The sequence below is a fragment of the Panthera onca genome, chromosome B3, assembly GCF_046562875.1.
Source record: "Panthera onca isolate mPanOnc1 chromosome B3, mPanOnc1 haplotype 2, whole genome shotgun sequence".
Lineage (NCBI taxonomy): Eukaryota > Metazoa > Chordata > Mammalia > Carnivora > Felidae > Panthera > Panthera onca.
This window is the reverse complement of record NC_138344.1, coordinates 144,346,964-144,366,990: the sequence shown is the minus strand read 5'-3', so window position 1 is coordinate 144,366,990 and position 20,027 is coordinate 144,346,964. Positions and strand designations below refer to the sequence as shown.

The following is a 20,027-nucleotide window of genomic DNA, read 5'->3' as shown; positions in this document are numbered from 1 at the left end:
GGGGCAGGGAGAGAGGGAGACTCAGAATCCGGAGCAGGCTCCAGGCTCCGAGCTGTCAGCACAGAGCCTGACACGGGGCTTGAACCCAGGGACCATGAGATCATGACCTGAGCCGAAGTTTGGACACTTAACTGACAGAGCCACCTAGGTGCCACTGGAGACTGAATTTAAATTGTAGGGCTATGACATGACAAACCAATTTTATGGGATTAGAAAGCCAATAAAAAACCTTTTCACAGGATGCCTGGGCAGCTCAGTTAAGGAACCGACTCTGGATTTCGGCTCAGGTCATGATCTCACAGTTCATGAGTTCTGGCCCCACAGTGGGTTCCGCACTGACAGTGATTGTGGAGTCTGTCTGAGATTCTCTTTCTCCCTCTCTCTGCCCCTCCCCTGCTCACAGGCTTGCGCGTGCTCTCTTGCTCTCTCTCAAAAGAAACATTATTAAAAAACAAACAAAAACAAAAACACCTTTCACACAGGGTTTACTCTGATAGAACGCAAGGTCAGAGGATGGAGCAGACAAAACCCTTTGACCTCTGTCATGAGCTCCTATCCCCAGAACGGCACATACAAAAGCCTCCTAAAAGCAGCAGCAGAGCTTCTATGTGGGTCCCTCACTCTGGGTTTTTTTTTTTTTTTTTTTTTGAGGTAGAGGGAGGGCTGTGTCATTGTTAACTTTGCAGGAAAAAAAAATGTGGTCACAGAATATCCCTAAGACTGTATATTCTCTGCAAATTCTTTTCTAGAATTACTTCAGGAGTGCTAAGAATAAGAATTACTTTATTAGGTCAGATAGAACACATTTCAATTCACAGAAAAGTTCCTGAAACTAAACAGACTTTAACAAATACTACCTATTTAAAGGGGAGATTTGTTAAGGATACAGATTAAGAGATGGACTCAGATCAGCAATATAATTTTAGGCAAATACTAACTTTTCTTCATTTTTTCCACCTTAAAATTTAGCTAGTACATGCAAAAACATTTGGCACAGTCCTTGGCACAAGGTAAGGACTTGGTCAAATGTTCTTTATTGTCAGAGCCCTTTGAAGATGCACACCACATCCTTGGCCCTCAGGCAAGCAGATCTCCCAGAGTCCTGCACAGAGCCCGTTAGGCATCTTCTGTCTGCGGTTTCTTGTCTGCACTGTCATCATTTGGTTTTATTTCCTCAGACTATGAGGCATTTCTATTTCTCAGGACCTGATACAACCTAAAGCTCAGATGTTTGTGGAATAACCGGAAACAGCCCTTGACACAAAAGATCGGGTCACTAATCTAGTGGGATGGGGTGCAGCAAGAAACCCCTTCAACACAGGTATTGAAAGTGATCTCTACAGGTGGGAGACTGGGCATGGTGGCCCGGTGGGGACAGCACTGCAGGTAGTTGAGAACACGGGAGTAAAATGTCTAGACCACCCTAACCCTACAATCTTAGGAATGCTCTACGGTTTAACAATACTTACACTAGGGACAGTAGAGCTTTTCTTGCGTTCAGGAATGTCAGCCTTATTGGGATTACTTGCATTCCCAAGCATGGGGCTGGCTGGAGCAGTTCCCTTTCCTCCGACAGCACTGCCGCTTGTTTTCCGGGAAGGAATTCCGTCTTCTTTGAGGTCACTATCTGCAGTGCTGGTCTGACTCCTTTTTGGATACGCCACAACTGAAGGAATAGCTGGTCCAGCTAAAATAAAACAGTTTACTTTTTAAAAGCCAGAATATAGTTTTATATTTTAGTCTGTGAAAACAAACGTATTTAATAAGATGACCCAAGACTGCTATCATCTAAGAAAATACAAGACAGTAAAATCCCGTAAGAGATTTCCCACCATGTATAATGTCCTTCCTTATACAATGAATTCAATTTTGAAATTTCACTTTTGTCCCTTTCTATCGAAAAATTTAAAAAAAAATATTAGTAAGTTTGTATAGTACTTGTGCTTCAGAAATACCTTCAGGGAGAGTTGTCCACTGAAACAATCTCTAGAGTGTTACTGTACAAATAACAAACTAAGCGGGTGCATGTGTATCATGGCAGCGTGAACGACTTCACCTGGTACATCTGAGGGAACCTCAGTTATCCTTTTTTGTACACGAGATGCGTTCACCTTTTGGAACAGAACGGTACAGACTTATGGGTCATTACTTCTGAAGTGTTATCCTGGATCTTTTGTAAAGCATTCAGAATCTTCTAGATAAACAGGAATTTGAGTAGACAGGGAAAGGTGACACAGGCAGAGGAAAGCACGTTCCTCATGCAAGCGACAGGGAGGAAAGAAGGCAGAGGTTCCCAATCACACCCCACCCCAGGAGGAGTGTGCCTAGGTACATCCTGGATGGGCAATTAACCGATACCCTACAAAATAGCATCAGGAGAGTCTGATGGCAGCACAGGAAATTTGGAGTTCAAAGCATTTTGGAAATGAACAAGCTCATATATAACTCATATATTCATTATGTATATTGTCCAGCGGTCATCTTCAAGAATGGCACCAAATGCTCATCATTTATAGTAGAAGAGACTGTATATGTTAGGTGTACTAAAAAGGGGTTGGGGTGGGGTAGAAGAAAACTACTTTTTGGACAAAATCTAAATGGTAAATCTATTTGGAACTGAATTAAAAGTAAACAAAGGTTTGTTTTTATTTATGGGAGGAAAAAAACTAAGCTTCCAGTTTAGGAAATTTACCACATAAAACAAAGAATTAACCAAGCATGCGTGATACTACCCTTAACACTTATCTTTCTTTGCAAAATCATGAGGCAGCTAAGGACATCCTGCACTTTCAGGGTTACTGCTGATCTGCTCTGAAACTTGGCTCACACCGCATGGTCTCACCAGAGCCACTTGCGTCCGGGGCAAGTTGGGCTCCAACGCACATTTACCACCTGGTTGGTAAATCCGGGCCAACACCAGTCACGCCAGAGCAGTCCTGTCCCGAGGACTGTGTGGACTGCCTTTGCCAGCACAGCCACCTCCTCCACCGTGGCCTCCAGCTCCCTAAACCCTGGTAATCACTGGTCTGGTCTCCATCCCTCATTCTCTCCTTTCCAGAATGTTACATGAATGGAATCAATTTCATAACACCTTTTGAGGTTTTTTTCCATTCTGTGTAGTTCCTTTGAGATCTATGCAAATGGTTGCACCTATCAATACTTTGTTCCTTTTTATTGCTGAGTAGTGTTCCGTGATGTGGCTGTCTCACAGAGAAATGTGATTTTTATGTAGTCAAACTTGGTAAACATGTCTTTTCTTTTTTTTTTTTATTTTTATTTTTAAAAAAAATTTTTTTTTCAACATTTTTTATTTATTTTTGGGACAGAGAGAGACAGAGCATGAACCGGGGAGGGGCAGAGAGAGAGGGAGACACAGAATCGGAAACAGGCTCCAGGCTCCGAGCCATCAGCCCAGAGCCTGACGCGGGGCTCGAACTCACAGACCGCGAGATCGTGACCTGGCTGAAGTCGGACGCTTAACCGACTGCGCCACCCAGGCGCCCCAACGTGTCTTTTCTTTCATGACTATTAGCGTTGGGGTTTCAGTCAGAACGACCGTCACTAGTCCACGTTACAACGCGAAAAGCAAATTATCTCGTGTTTTCTTTGACTATTTCCATGTTTTTCACATTTCCATCTTCATTCCAAGTGGAACCCACCCTTGTGTAAGATGTGAGAAATGGTACGGATTTATTTTTTTCTGATCACTACCAAACTGCCCCAGGGCCCCAGAGTAATAAGCCAGTGATTCTTTACTTTTTTTCCCCCTAAGACAAAGAACGTTTTGAAAATCGAACGAATATCACCTTTCCTAGAAAAATATGTGCACACATCCCAGGGGTTCACACCTGGGACCCAAATTAAGAACCACAGATAAAAGTTAAGGTATACTTTCATAGAACCAGGCCTATATAAACAGCTGGCATCTGGAAGGAGGAAACAAGGGGAGAAGGAAGAGGAAGGACAAGCTGAAAGCGGGGTTAGCTCAGGCTCGTCTGCCTTTACTTGGTACCAAGTGAGTGTGCTTTACTAGACATTGCATTTGGAATCTACCTCATTTTTAGCCCTTAAAACTACACAGCCAGAGGTATAACAAAATCTTTCCTTTGCTGACCACCATCTTCATCCCCATAAAGAATAAAAAACAACAACAACACAGAATTGGGTGACTTTCTATATATACTTGGATTTCTGGAAATATTCTTTTTATGAAAATTTTTTGGTACTATTTTTTCTTTTTTTTTTTTTTTAAGTAGGCTCCGTGCCCAACAGGGGGCTCGAACTCACAATTCTGAGATTAAGAGCTGTGTGCTCCACTAATGGAGCCAGCGAGGTGGCTTTCATGAACTTTTTACTATTAGAGGCTCCAAGAAGGAATGATCGTTATCATCACACAAAGAGCACTCCCTGAGGCAATCAGTGGGTCAGTGGGCAGAGCCACGGGACCTGGCCCCTGAAGTCCGGGCATGCTGCCACAGGTACTCCCACATCCTTGTAACCCTGGGAGATGTGGTGGGCCCTCTTGATAAAATTGGAGGTTTGGTGAGTGTCTGACACCATGTCTAATGCTCCTTTTAGCTCTAAAATTTTCTGAACTGGGCGAGAAAAGGCATTACCAATCCAAATGGAATATATATGCTTACAGAAGAATTAACTTATTAAGATCGTCACTAGAGACAGGAGAAAACTCTATTACCAGGTTTTTCCCCTCCAAGACTTTAGGAATAATTCCCTTTAAACTGGATGGTCCAGAGCAATCTGGAGGCATTTTGCTAAATGCCTTGTTGTCTAGAGGCACTGAAAATCCCTCCTTAACAACTAATCTGGACATGGACAGAAACAGAGACCCAGATCAACACTTGGTTTACAAATGCGATGTGCACAATACCTAGTGTCAGAATGGGTCCTCGGCTCTCAGTTACGTCCTAGAATAGCAGACACGCTCACAGTTTACCGGCAGCTTCAGTAGACGGTGCTGCACCAGCCCAGACCACACAGACAGGCGGCACATCCACAGGAAGAGAAACGGACACTGAGCAAAGTGTCATCGCTCCTGGTACAAAGCCAAAGCTATCCACACGGGGATGTTCTGTGCCACCGTCAAGCGCCAAAACTCAAGGTGAAAGAATGAAAGCGGACAAAGTCCAGAGAAGGGAAATGAACTGAACAAAAAATAAATGGGTGTTCCGTGAGAGGATGTATTTAAAAAAAATTTTTTTAATATATTTTTTTAAACATTTATTTATTATTGAGAGACAGAGCGTGAGCAGGGGAGGGGTAGAGAGAGGGGGAGACACAGAATCCGAAACAGGCTCCGGGTTCTGAGCTGTCAGCACAAAGCCCAACGTGGGGCTCGAACTCACAAACTGTGAGATTATGACCTGAGGCGAAGTCAGTCGCTTAACCAACTGAGCCACTCAGGCGCCCTGAGAGGATGTATTTTTATTTTATTTTGTTTAAAAAAAAAAAAAAAATTTTTTTTAACGTTTATTTATTTTTGACACAGGGAGAGACACAGCATGAACAGGGGAGGGTCAGAGAGAGGGAGACACAGAATCCGAAGCAGGCTCCAGGCTCTGAGCGGTCAGCACAGAGCCCGATGCGGGGCTAGAACTCACGGACCGCGAGATCATGACCTGAGCCGAAGTCGGCCGCTTAACCGACTGAGCCACCCAAGCGCCCCGAGGATGTATTTTGAAAAGTTAGGACCAGGTCAACTGGTCTAGGTTCCTGGATCTTAAAATGCTGGAATTAAAGAAATACCTGCAACATTAACATTCACAGGTTACAGGCGAATAAACACACATCCACGCTAGAGTGTCTGGATTCCAATACAGGGTTGCCTTGAAGGTAGAATAACTGTTAAATTTGGTACCCAACATCTCTTAGGGTCCCGAGTATCATGAAAAATTCACTTCCATGGTGAATATGTTAAGAGTGAGGGTGTTCAGACACACCAATGGCCATAGTGCACCTGACAATGACCCAGGTCAAAAATTTAAACCAAGTAAGGCAAAATTGGGGTACTATGCATTCTCTATGGCTGGCCACGTGTAGCTACATAAATTTAACTTAAACAAAACTGAAAACCATTTCCCTGGTTCAAGTGCCCAACAGCCAAGTGTAGCTACTGGCTACTCTGTTGGACACCATCGATCCAGAACATTTTCATCACAGCAGAAAGTGCTGGACAATGATGCTCAGGAAAGTAAGTCTGATGCAGAGATGGGGAGGGGAATGAACAGAGAACCAGAGACTGAAGCGAGAGTCCCAGAGGACTGAATGTACCAAGGTGATCAGAGCCTGGAGATGATCAGGCCAACACTGGCAGGACTGGTAGGAAATAAAAGTCCCGAAGGGAAATCAAGTCACTTTCCCACCCTGACAGGCCTTAAGCAAAAGGATGCTTCCCAATGTTAGGAGGCCTCTTGTGTAAGGGGAGACTCCAGGAAAACACAGTGGAACAGTCTCAAACTTACCATGGTCACTGTATCGCCTCTGCTTCTGGCTGGAAGAAACACTTCTCTGCACCTTGTGGTGAGGAGACTGGCCAGTGCTGTTGTTGAGGTCACTGCTTGGCCTAACCTTAGCAAGTGAGAGATTGCTGCTAGAACTGGAGTCACTAGCATCCAGCTGAGAGAAAATGAGAAGAACAGAGCAAACCACAACACGGACCCAAATGGTACGTTAGGAAACTAAACTTCTCGTAACACATAAACCTCTCACAAACAGTTCATTCACAGATGAAGAAGCACCATGTACAAAAACGACAACCTTACATTTGGGCAGACGTATTTTTCTGACTGCTGAAAAGCTCATGAAAGGACGGGTATTTATGACCTTTTTAGGCTTTTTCAAATAACGTCAAACACTCTCTATTTACTTCACCTGATACTTTATATCACTTCCAAACCATTAATGACCACAGGCTAACTTATGATGTTCATGTTTGTGACAACATCCAATGTTACAGTTACCATCTCAAAGTTGAAACAGGAGCTCCTAAACGTGATAGCAGTTAGGTTCATCCTTTGCAGGCCAATTTCAAAATTACATACCCAATGTTATACATGTTAACAAAATAAACACTAAGAAAAGAGCTTTTGAAACTGATCATTTACCTAAAAATTGTATTAGCTTTTTCCAATTACTCTTACCTCTGAAGATTTTCTTCCCAACAACAAATATGTAGCTGTGATTTCATCATATTTCATTTTACTAAGAGATTCTTGAATTTCTTCTTGTGAATATCCCATTCCCACCATAATATCTAAAAGAAGGGCATAATACAGTTGATGTGTTTTGTCTGGATACGAAATCACTGTGTTAGATGTTAAAATAATTTCCTTTACTCGACTCTAAACATCATAGATTTTCTAATTTAAATGGGCGGTTGGCTTACTTCTGAGTAACTAAGGGATAACACAGGAAACTACAGGTGAGTTCCTAATATGACAAAACAGATAAGCTGATTCATATAACTTATGTTTCGCTTCCCACCGTTCACATTTGAGGTGTATCCATACGAGTCAAAACAGAAATATGTCACTTGCACACACACAAGCATGGAGGCACAGAGTCATTACCTATTCTCTTCTGGTCTGAGATGTCCAGTTCTGGTTCAACAAATGGTTTAAGTTCATCTTCTTCGTGCCCTGCGTTGATCCACCTGTCCTTCATGATTTGCTGAAAGGTGAACTGTTCATTAGCAGCATAAAATAAAACATGCTGATAACCACAATATTTAGAAAAAATTATTTTCAACATTTCATGGATTACAGCTCAAAAGGTAACTTTAAAAAAATGTTTCTGGGTGCCTGAGTGGCTCAGCCAGTGAATGTCCGACTCTTGTTTTCAGCTCAGTTCATGATATCACAGTCTGTGAGATCAAGGCTCACAACGGGCTCTGTGCTGACAGCATGGAGCCTGTTTGGGATTCTCTGCCCCGCCCCCCCAATCCCCTGCATGCTCACGTGTGTGTGGTCACTCTCTCACTCTCAAAATAAATAAATAAACATTAAAAAAATGTTTTGGGGAACCTGGGTGACTCAGTCCAGTTGGGCGTCCAACTTCAGCTCAGATCTGATTCCACTGTTCGTGAGTTCGAGCCCCATGTTGGGGCTCTGTGCTGACAGCTCAGAGCCTGGAGCCTGCTTCAGATTCTGTGTCTCCCTCTCTCTCTGCCCCTCTCCCACTCTGTCTCTTTCTCTCAAAAATAAATAAACGTTAAAAAAAGCTAAAAAAAAAAAAAGTTTTAATGCCTCAATTCCTGCTTTAAAAGCCCCAGGGCAGTATTCTCATACAAACCAAGCAAAGTTCTACAAATACCTTAAAGACCCTCCAAAGTTGTTACTTACTTTGCACTTATGCAATTACCTCTAGAGTGCCTCGTTTTATCGGATTTAGCACCAGGAAACGTTTGAGAAGGTTTTCACAGTCTGTGGACATGTAGAAAGGGATTCTGTATTTCCCTCTTAATACTCTTTCTCTCAGTTCCTTTGGGGATGGAGGGAGGAAAGAAAACTAGTGAGTCAACTTTTAGGTTAAAAAAGAACCAGTGAGACCCCATGATACTGACAGATTCTTATAATATTAACCCTCATCATTTTATAAAATCTTTTGCATTCTGAAGAACGTGGATGCAACTGGTTCTTATACCTTTAGGTTCTGTCCGTCAAAGGGGAGCGACCCGCTGACAAGAGTGTAGAGGATGACGCCCAGGCTCCACACGTCCACTTCCGGCCCGTCGTATTTCTTGCCCTGGAAGAGCTCTGGGGCTGCATATGGAGGACTGCCACAAAACGTATCCAGTTTACTGCCAACAGTAAATTCATTGCTAAAACCAAAGTCAGCTATTTTAATGTTCATATCAGCATCTAACAATAGATTTTCGGCCTAGAGGGAAAACATCAAGACAAAAATGAAATTTAACCAAAATATAATTAGAACTGTGATAGAATTAGGCATTTCATAAAAGCTTTCTGTAATGATATCAAGTTAATATATCCTAATGAATAAAATGAGAAAACATTCTTTCTAGAGGAAAAAAAAAAAAAACAACCCAGAAGATAATTAGAATTTCTAATTCTTTTTTTTTTTTTTTTTAAAGTAATTGCCACGCCCAATGTGGGCTCAAACTCACAACCCTGGGACCAAGAGTCAGATGCTCTACTGATTAAGCCAGCCAGGCGCCCCAGAATTTTTAATTTTTTTTTAACATTAACAACCAGTAACAGATAGGAGGTATAGATTAACTGGCAATAATTTAAACAACCAATGCCCATGATTAAAAAAAAAAAAAACAAAAAAAAACCCCTTGAAATAGCTTTTCAATTAATAATGATAAACAGCTTTTAAAAAATGAAAACTTGTTTTAAGTGGACAACCATGTTTCATAAAAACTGCTAAAGAGCTGTGCAATGGCCATTATTGGGGAGGGAGAACCCTAGGCCTCATAGAAGATACAGCAGAGCCAGCCACTTTCATTTATTTCAACAAACATCTACCGCGTGCCAATCACATACCAGGAACAGACATGGTGTCTGGATGTACAATGATGAACAAGATAGATGGGGTCTTGCCCTCAAAGACCTCATAGGTTGGAGGGGGAAAGGCAGAAAGTCAAGTAGCCACACTCTGACCTGAGTGCCAAGACAGGAGGTGTGGGGAGTTGTGGGCCTAGCACTGAAGGAGCAGAAAGGTCTCCTAGAGGGGCGAAATCAAAGCCACTGCCTGGAGGCTTGGTCAATAGTAGTGGGTGTGCTGGCAGGCAGAATACAGTCTGAAAACCCAGGAGGAAAGATAGACCATGTTTTACTCAAGAAACTGAAAGACAGTATATGGAAAAGAGGTGCAGGGGATATGGCAATGGCTGAATCACAAAGGGCCAGTTGAGTGACTGGTAGGAAGTTTGAGCTTTCAACCTAATGGCAATGGAAAGCCATTAAAGAGCCACTCAAACAGGAAAGCGACAATGTTATTTGTGTTCTTAAAAGACCACCGTGGTTGTAATGTGTAAAACAGACAAGACAGGGAGAAGCAAGATTGGAAGCAGGGAAGACCAAGCAAAAAGCTAGTGTACAAGATGCTGGTGGTCTAGATGAGAACAGTGGTAACAGGGACAGAGAAGAGTGTGCTCAAGACAGGTTTAGCAAAGGAGGGCAGCAGAGCAAAGGAGACTGAGGCACCGAGGGACACAAGCACCAGCACGAGAGGTGAACATTCTGGGGCAGCAATGCAGAAGGCAGGCTGTGGACCTGAGCAGGGGCGCAGGTGGTGTGGTCAGACAGCTGGGCACCAGACTGCAGAAGACAGCTCTGGCTGCAGGCATGGATCCAGGACTCGCCAGCATGCAGGTGGCCACTGCAGCTACCAGCGCAGGTGCGAAAGCAGCACGGGTGGGTATGGAAAACAGGGAGGAATGCGGACAACGTTTGGGGAGATACGCAGCAAAGGCGGAGAGAGAAAACGGAGGGTATCTGGAAGGGGACGTGGGGTGAAGAGGTGTTTTGGTGGAAGGTAGTACAGACTTGAGCATGTTTTTGTAAAGGCTGCTGGTGAGGAGCCAGCAGGTAGAGAGGGTGGATGAGGAAACAGGAGTCAGGACCCAGGACTCAGAGGCAGGGCCTGCAGGGCCAACCTACTGACCGTAACAACAGGAAGGGGGCATGTGGTACAGCTTACTCTGGGAAACCAAAGGAGTTCCTGCCCGGCAGAAACTAGAAAACCTTATCCTACGCCAAAAGCGAGGGCAGAGGTGAAGGAAGGATGGCGCAGCAGGTCTCCAACAGCACTGCTGTTAACAGAAGACAATGCTGACCAGAGAAACAGAGGGGCCCAGGTGGCGCGGAGGGCACTGTCCACGTGACAGCACACGTCTCGGAGGCCCCCAGCTGTTTGGCAGCATGATGGTTTTTCTCCAGAGACCAGCTATGAGCTGCGTTAATTGAAATGTAAAATATTTTTAATAAACTTCCTACGTCTTTCTTTTTAATACCAAAACCTGATTAAAAGGATCAATTATTATAGGATTTCTTTTTTTCTTATTTAATAACACAGTCTAATCTGTGACCGCTAGGAAAACTGAGTGCATGCAGATAGAGCACACGCTCACAGACTAAGGGCCCCACAACTCACCTTGAGGTCTCTGTGAACAATCCGCTTTTGGTGGCAGTACTGGACTGCAGATACTATCTGCACAGGAGAGACACAAGGTTATTAATCATCATTAAGAAGAAAAGCCTCCATTGATGTTCACACATGCCAAATACTTAGTGATCACTTGAATGTGTGGATCTCTGAAAATAATTTTCTTGTGCTTTGAACTTTCCAATTCGGAGAAATTCAGGGGTGAGGGTGAGAAGAGAAGGGTGAGGATGTTTTTGCTGCTCTCTAGTTTTAACTGTAAAGTCTCCTTTGGGACCAACCCCTTGACATTCTGGTTCTTTCGGAATGGTGCCAGGGCCCAACAAATCACCAGGATCTTGAGGACCCTCTTTGTCCCCAGACCCAGGATCGGATGGCTCGGGTGCAAGCTTCCCATACTCATGTAATTAACTCAAAACCAAACTGGCAGTTACAGACTATCAATGGTCAGGTGTCCATCCAGGTTGGGTCTCCTCTGTTAATCACTTCTCTTCCCAGTCAGACTGCTCCTTATAACACTCTCTTCCTTTTAGCTGATGCGGGTGCAAAGACAGCAAAACTTACTTCACCTCTCTGAGGATCAGTTTCCTCTTCCTCAAAGTGGAAGAGTAAATGTTGTAACGTGTGAACTACAAACCATGGAATGGTTGTGTGCTCCATCGGTCAGGGTCCCTTCCACACTCAGCAAATGGTATGCTTTTATTTAGTCCACTTTGGATTATTCCTGTGATTAGTACTGCTGATTAAACAACTATTTTGCTGAAATTTCACACTTCCGCCTAACTTTTTAAGAAGTCTCCTTTTCTAAATATGAAAGTTTTAGATGCTCATTATAGGAATTTTAGGAAATACAGAAAGGTATATATAAGTACATGACTGATAACATCTCTTGTTGTTTTACTGTATCTGCTTCTAGTCTTTTCGTTGGTATTATGCCTGTGTAACTATGTATGACCACATATACACAAAACTGGGGTTCTAAAGCTTTCTCCAGATCATCATCAGCTTTTAGTTGTAAGCCCCACACACCCACCTACACTGGACATAAACATTCAGGGAGGCTGTTTTTTAAGGAGGCTCCGCACCCAGTGTGTGGTATGAGCTCACTGAAGAGTCGCATGCGCTACTGATTGAGCCGGCCGGGCACCCCAGGCTGTTTTATCAATTTGCATTTTGGTTCAAAACAAGCAGCAAGGAGAAGCTGGACTGGGGTTAGGGTGAGGTGATGCCAAAATCAGGGCTTCACTAAGCAGCTTCATACTTCATAAAGTGAATAGTCACAAGATCAGATCAGATCCACTTATAACCAACAAAAAATAGAAAATTTCTAATGGTAAAATACAGTTTAGAACACTTGTTACCTTGGATTAGCATTTACACTTGCTCTAGTCTGTCTGCATGAAAACTGAGAAAATGACATTGCTTTGTTTTCCCAAGACAGACATGTTTATTGCCTGAAACACAGGTAGAGTTTACCTTCCTTCTGCCTGATCTGATTTTCCCTCTCCCCACCATACTGAGATTCCCCTACAGGTTATTTCCAAACTCTGTTTTTGAACCAGATTTGACCATCTCCCATCCTTCCTCAAAGAGATCACAGAACTTCTCCTACCTTAGAACAAGTGAACCTAAAGCCACAATAGCCTGAAAATGGTCAACTTTAAATCACTGCGGTATTTTTTGCATTCTTTTAAGCTACAAACAATTCTTTCTTTAAAAAAACAAAAACAAAAACAAAAAACTGAGGATCTGTGTGTTTTCCAGATTGAAATATAAACACAAGCCTAATTTGCCTCTAGCCAGACAGGAGACAACAGAGGCAGCAACGTTACCAACCCCCTAAGAAGAAGGTGAGGAAGGAAGACGGAGCCGGGAATCTAGTCTTTCTCTCTGAAAACAACAGAGCTCTTGTTCAAAAGCTTAAAACCACATAAGCAGTCACTAGGAGGAGAATGGCAAAGGAGACATCACCTGCTAACGGATGTGAAAAGAAAGGCCTATTTCTGACACAAAACATGATCCTACCGAGTGTACTTTTTGTACGGCATACCTTCTTCTTTGCCACAAACAGGAAAACGTATTCAAGTAAGGATGGCTTATAAACTTTTAGAAAGCATGGCTATTCGAATCAGAGCAAAGAGGAAACATCAGTATCTCACTTGATCCTTCCAGGCTTAAGTGAGGGGTCTTAAGGAAATACTAAGGCAAGAAGAAAGAATTACATTAAATTGTAAGCAGTGTAAATCAAGTCATTCATAGGAAAGGCACATACACTATCTTTCCTGGACAAACTAATAGGTTCCTCAAATAAAGAACTCAGAATTTCTGCAGAAAATTTAAAATAACTGAGCAAGTGCCTCAAGATTTGGGGTAGTCGATGTCCAAGCCCCTCCGACAAGTGGGACCCCGCCAGGGGGCTGGGTAGAGACGGAAGAAGTGAGGGGCAGTTACAGGGTTAAGCACCGAGCTGCTTCCTTGGAGAAGGTCAGGCTCAAACCTGTTGTTGCTGGCTGGCGCCAAGCAGCCCGCTCCTCACAGTGAACAGACCACATTCACATAAATGTGTGCAAGTTAGACAGATTCATCTGAGTGGGAAGGAACTGAAGTTTTAGGAGGAAAGAAAAAAAAAAAAATCTTGGCTTTTAAGGGGCCAATTTACAAAAATTAAGAGTACAGTTATGGGAAGGGCCAAACAGGCTTGTCTTGTAATAAAGAGAACCTTGAGCTTCCCTCCACAGACCACAGAATAAGATGATAGGAGAACTGGAAAGTACTTCAAAGTTTATCATCAAGTACAAATTCCGATTTTTGAGCTAGAAAAACTGAGGATATGAGAAGTTAAATAATAGCCAAAAGTTAGTTTCAAATTTTGATATTTAATAGGTTTTAATTCAAAGTATCATTAGTATTTAAGCTTTTAAATTAAATTTAAGGAACAGAAGTTAATCTGAGTAGCAAGTTCTTAACTGTAAATACCAGACTAAGCAAAAGAGGCAACTGTTAAAAGAAATCTGGAAAATCAACTAAAATTGTCTTTCCAAATATTATGAAACCTTTAAAGACTACTGTCTGTCTATACCTCTACTGTGGCAACCTTATAGATAAATAAAACAAAAAAATTAAAGGTTCTGAAATGAGGCTATACTGCCGTCTAAATACAGAACTGATGTCTAGCGAAGTACAGAGTTAATTTAATGTCTTTATTTATTTTGACAGAGAGAGTGCACATACATGTGAGTGTGAGTGGGGGAGGGGCAGAGAGAGCATGAGGGGGGGGGAGGGAGGGAGGGAGGGAGGGAGGGAGGGAGGGAGAGAGAGAGAGAGAGAGAGAGAGAGAGAGAGAGAACGAACCCCAAGCAGGATAGAGCCTGATGTGCTCGATCCTAGGAAGAGTCAGATCATGACCTGAGCCAAAATCAAGAGTCAGACGCTTAATCGCCTGAGCTCCCCAGGCGCCCCAGTACAGAGTTAGTTTAAAAGCAGTAAAGGGGGTGCGTGGGTGGCACAGTCAGTTAAACTACCAACTTCAGCTCAGGCCATGATCTCACAGTTTGTGGATTCAAGCCCCATGTCGAGCTCTGTGCTAACAGCTCAGAACCTGGAGCCTGCTTCTGTTTCTGTGTCTCCCTCTCTCTCTCTCAAAAATAAGAAACATTTAATTAAATGAAGGAAGGAAGGAAGGAAGGAAGGAAGGAAGGAAGGAAGGAAGGAAGGAAGGAAGAAATGCGGTGAAGTATCCTGCTCCTTTTCTGTGTCTATATCAAGGATGGGCAAATCATGGCCCTCAGGCTAAATCTGATCCACCACTTGTAAATAAAGTTTTGTTGGAACACATTCGTTGGAGCATATTCTTTTACAAACTGTCTACAGCTGTTTTTGTGCTACAACAGTCAAGTTAGATGGCTGTGACACAGGCTGTGTGGCCCACAAAGCCTGAAATATTTACTCTCTGGCGCTTTACAGAAAGAGCTGCCTGATTTGTAATCTAAAAAAATAGGAGAATATAACGATTAAGAATTTGAGTTTTTGAGTCAGAGGACCTGGGTCTGAATCACTGGCAGGTCTGCTACTTGCCAGACGTCATATTTTGGGCAAATTATTTAATCTTCCTGTGCCTCAGTTTCCTTATCTTTAGCAAATGAGCACAAGACCCCTTAATTCACAAAGGCTGCAGCAAGATTCACATTAATGTAGATAAAGCACTTATCCCAATATCCGGTAGGTAATGATCCATCGTAGTAATTATGATTAATAAAAACAGGGAAGTTAGGTCACCTTTATATTTAAAACCTGCTTATTAAAATGAGCGTGTCTTTGGGGCACCTGGGTGGCTCAGTCAGTTAAGCATCTGACTTCGGCTCAGGTCATGATCTCACGGTCCGTGGGTTCAAGCCCCGCGTCGGGCTCTGTGCTGCCAACACAGAGCCTAGAGCCTGCTTCGGGTCCTCTGTCCCTCTCTCTCTTTGCCCCTTCCCAGCTCGTTCTCTCCCTCTCCCTCTCTCAAAATAAACAAATAAACTTAAAAAAATAAAATGAATGTGTCTTTGAAGAGCAGGGTGAAGACAAAACTAATAATGAACTGTGGGACTGTGATACTCCTCTTGCTAAAAACCGGGAGATGGTTTTAATTAATGCAATCATAGGTGTTTTGAGAGACTAGATTTTTGAGGCTCAACTGTCAAAAGTAAGGTTAAGCGTGAGACTAAAATTCTGATAAAGCTAGAAATAGAACCCACAGTCGTTTCTAGCACAGTGCCTTAGGCATGAAAGGCACTTAATGAATTTTTGTTGACCCGAATGGCCAACCCCCTGCTCCATCCAATGGGACTTATAAGCATTTATTGAGGCAAACACTCTTTGCTTCAGGGTTTAAGCAAGATAACTTTATTAAATTAATAAACTGGAGGTGCATCAATTCATACCTGTCTAAATTTAGCTCTTGCTTCTTTTTCCTTCATTCTTCCATGTGCAACCAAATAGTCAAACACTTCACCTAAAATTGAGAAAAATAAAAGTAAGCAGAAGTCCTACTTTGGAGCACTAATTTTCCCATAAATTGATATTTCACTTTTAGGAATGCTCTAATTTTTATTTTTAAATCCAGGTTTGAAGACAAACAGAAACGTGGATTTTGAACTAAGTTAGCCTTAAGTTTAACTATAGGCAAAAGGTTCATTGATAAAATCTTTAAGCTAGAGAAAACGCTTACAGTTAAAATCTCTTATGTTTATACAACTTTTATTTTAAGCATTATGCTTTCAATGTGCTTTAACAAAAACTGAAAACTAACATGGGAAAATGATTTGTGTTAAAAGAGGATGACACCTTCATTGTAGGATTATGATAAAAGCAGTTCCTTTCTTCCTTCTTTCCACAAGTATTTATTGAGCGCCTACTAGTTGCCAGGCACTGCTCTAGGCTCTGGGGAAAGACGGCAGTGAACAAAGCGAAGTCCCTTTCCTCGTGGAGAGTTTACAGTCTAGCAGGGAGAGACAATCAGTAAACAGGCGAAGAGCATCTTGGCTGACGAGGACGGCGGAGCAGACGCGGGGAAGTACGCAGAAAGTGTGTGTGCACGTGCAAGTGCTTTGCTGACTACTGTCAGGCGGTGGACAACGTCCCTGTCTGGGAGAAAGAGTCTGGGCAAAGAACAAGGAAGCCGTGTGGCCGAAGAACCATGAACGAGGGGAAGGGCACAGAGATGGGAAGAAGGGGTGAGGTCGTAAGAGTCCCGCAGGCTTTGCTCTGAGTAAGAGGAGAAGCAGAGGAGAGTGTGAAATGACTGACCCCTTAAAAGGGTCACTGTGGCTGGGGGGAGGGTTGGGGAAGGTTGGGGAAAGAACGGAAGGACAAGCGGGCGTAGCGCAATGATCAGGGCAAGAATGAGGGAGGCTGGGCCTCAGTGGGAAGCGGTGGTAGTCAGGATGCAGTGGGAAGTTCGAGCCAACGGAACGTGCTGGTGGACACCTGGCTGGTAGTTTACACAGTATTGGTTCCTCAGCAAAAAGGTGACACTACAGAAAATATATCAGAATTGCCAATTGCTTATCAATTTGGAATAAAGAAACAATACCTCAAATCAACAGAAAAGGGTATTAATTTAGCAAATTAGACATAAAATGTGTTTGGGAAAGCATCCCATCTACTTCATACAAATAAAGAATATTTCCATCAGCTTAGTGACAACTTTCAACTAAAAGATTGTTATACTTAAAAAATGCTTAGCTTCAGAACATAACAAATATTTCTGGGGAAAAAGTTGCTCTGAATTGCACATTAATATCTCCAACTTCTGAGCTTCTAGCCCTAACTGAAACATTTTAAAATAATGGATGGGCATAAATACTGTATTTTCAAGTTCTCATTTGACTGCATAATCATCTTTTCAAAGGCATTACATAATGTTAATTTACACTACACGATTCGTGTTAACTATGATGAATTATGAAGTTAAATGTCAGCTAAGTAAAATGTCAGCATTTTCTAAGCGAATGACCTTTCTATTTGCAGAACAGTATACAATGTCAAAACAACTAGTTAAAAAGTGAAAACCACTAAAGATATGTGCATATCCTATGAAAAACAGTTTTGACTTAAAAAAAATTAATGGATTAATTAAACCCACTAGTTGTTGTAGAGTAACATGGAGAAAGGTCTGTCAATATAATTTTAAAATAGTATTTTTATAAATTCAAAATTTATAAATTATAAACCTCTTAAGAGATTTGGAACCATAAAGTCACACTCACAATTACTAAGTTATAAATCAGGAATTCAACCCAGATCTCTTTATTTTCCTCATTAAAAGCGTATTAGCACTCAGATTAAGTAGCTAAACTGAAAAGCTCAAAAGGCAATTTATTAAGAAAAAGAGAGCAAATAGTGGCTCTCCCCACCCAGGTCAGGGACCATGCAGTTTGACAGGAAGCCCTTCATCCTAGCTCAGGTCCTGCCACTACCTAGCAGTGGCGCTGCTGGCATAGAACAACCTATCAGAACTTTACTTTAAAAATTACTTAACAAAATTTTTTTGTGGGAGCGCCTGGGTGGCTCAGTCAGTTAAGCGTCCAACTTCGGCTCAGGTCATGATCTCACAGTTCATGAGTTTGAGCCCCTCGTCAGGCTCTGTGCTGACAGCTCAGAGCCTGGAGCCTGCTTTGGATTCTGTGTCTCTCTCTGCTCCTCCCCCGCCCCATGCTCTGTCTCTGTCTCTCAAAAATGAATAAACATTTAAAAAAAAAAAAAAAAATGTGGGGCTCAAACCCACAGATTGTGAGATCACGACCTGAGCTGAAGTTGGACGCTTAACTGACTGAGCCACCCAGGCGCCCCCCAAAATTACTTTAAATTAAGTAAATTAATTTACTTTAAAAATTAAGCAGTTACCTTGGATGACTTCTAAGATTCCTTCCAATTCTAAAATTCTATGATTCTATCAAACTGAAAAATACCAGGCTAGGGAGGAGTAGGTAGTCAATTTATGAAACTCTGGGTTGTTCCAAATGGCAAATGTATCAACAATAAAACAGATGTCCTGGAGACAGTGCTTTGTTGAGCTGATTAAAACAGCCCAAGCCAGAAAACCACATCACCAATGAACAGTGCCCGTTACAGCGCTGAGCCCCGCACTGAGCCCTCAAAGGAGGGCTGTGTTAGCATGTCCACTAAGAGGCTCAGAGACATGTTAATTTATCAGGTCACACTGTCAATGAGAGGCACTGGCTGGACTGACCCCACGTCTGTGTTTTTAAAAGCCCACCCTCTTTCTACTAAAAGTGGATGTTTCTAAGATGTTTTTGTCTTGCCCCTACAGAAGAGCAATCTCTATGACCCCTAAAATACATGGGAACAGAAAGCCACGACCAACTGACCACTCAGGAGAGGCTATCGACTGTCAGAAGGCTCGGGCTCCAGGCCTGACAGCGTGACCACAATGACTTCCCAGCCTCCATTTCTTCAAGGGTAAAAAGCCCATCCTTCACTGCCTGGCCACATCAAGGAGTCATTGTGAAGGTCAAAGGAGATCAGGTAAGAGAAAGCACTTGTGCGCTGCAGAAGCTACACCAATGAAAAGGTTATGAACATAATTCTGTAACACAAGTAGAAAGCATTAGAATTCCATATAGATCTTTGGTTCTGCAATTAAGTTTCAGTTCTTCCTACTACTCCTTAATTGTGGAAAATCCCAAATAATTCTCAAATCAAACATTTAAACTCTAAATCAGACAACTAATACTGAATTAGGGGTACGAAAAAGTAGTGTCAAAGGTTTGCCTATTGTAAACTCATTCTTGCCCACAACAGGTTGACAATCTTTTCATTTCAAAGAGGCTGTGACTCAATTTTCTGACTGATCAAAGTGCTAACAATAAAACTCTACTGTAATCAAAACAGTCAAAGCTATACTGCAGAGTTAAGCAGAATATGTCCCCAGTACTTTGTAATTTCATAAATGCAGCTCAGTTCTTATTTGCTGAGTATCTGCTATGTGCCGGGCACTATGTAGAGGTAGGAGCATGCAAGGACCAGTAAGAAAGCTTCCGCCGTCGAAAGACAAGGAGACTCACATGCGGTCCAAAAACTACAAGCCTAACCCAACCTCAGCCCCAAAATGACAATCTTTGTAAAAGACAATAGTTATATACATGCATTTCAGAAAAATGGCTATATGCATACAACCCTGTAGGCAAAAAATGACTAATCCTTAATCTTTAAGGAAAATCTAAATATATGCACTGCAACCACCATTTCTGGCCTTGGGAAAGAGGAACACCAATGACATTATTATCTGATAAAGAAAACCATCCAATATACAGCACACATTTATTTCAAACAGGCTAAGGCACTGATATATTTAAAAATTCAAGTTCTTAAAATAAACA

At 42.3% G+C, this 20,027-nt stretch overlaps 1 protein-coding gene across 16 annotated transcripts in view; it reads right to left on the bottom strand.

Annotated features, from left to right (window-relative positions):
• MARK3 (microtubule affinity regulating kinase 3) overlaps nucleotides 1-20,027 on the bottom strand; it is a 113,416-nt gene that overhangs the window by 18,471 nt on the left and 74,918 nt on the right. For 11 of the 16 annotated variants that reach the window (XM_078447803.2, XM_078447805.2, XM_078447804.2 and 8 more), the window contains 8 exons: nucleotides 16,068-16,138; nucleotides 11,137-11,193; nucleotides 8,659-8,895; nucleotides 8,377-8,496; nucleotides 7,587-7,686; nucleotides 7,158-7,270; nucleotides 6,480-6,633; nucleotides 1,470-1,687 (listed from right to left, as the gene is read on the bottom strand). In XM_078447803.2, the coding sequence (XP_078303929.1) occupies nucleotides 1,470-1,687; nucleotides 6,480-6,633; nucleotides 7,158-7,270; nucleotides 7,587-7,686; nucleotides 8,377-8,496; nucleotides 8,659-8,895; nucleotides 11,137-11,193; nucleotides 16,068-16,138 (1,070 nt within the window). Of the gene's footprint in view, nucleotides 1-1,469; nucleotides 1,688-6,479; nucleotides 6,634-7,157; nucleotides 7,271-7,586; nucleotides 7,687-8,376; nucleotides 8,497-8,658; nucleotides 8,896-11,136; nucleotides 11,194-16,067; nucleotides 16,139-19,016; nucleotides 19,204-20,027 lie in introns of all 16 variants that reach the window. The other 5 variants (XM_078447806.2, XM_078447809.2, XM_078447811.2 and 2 more) reach the window with 3 other exon arrangements.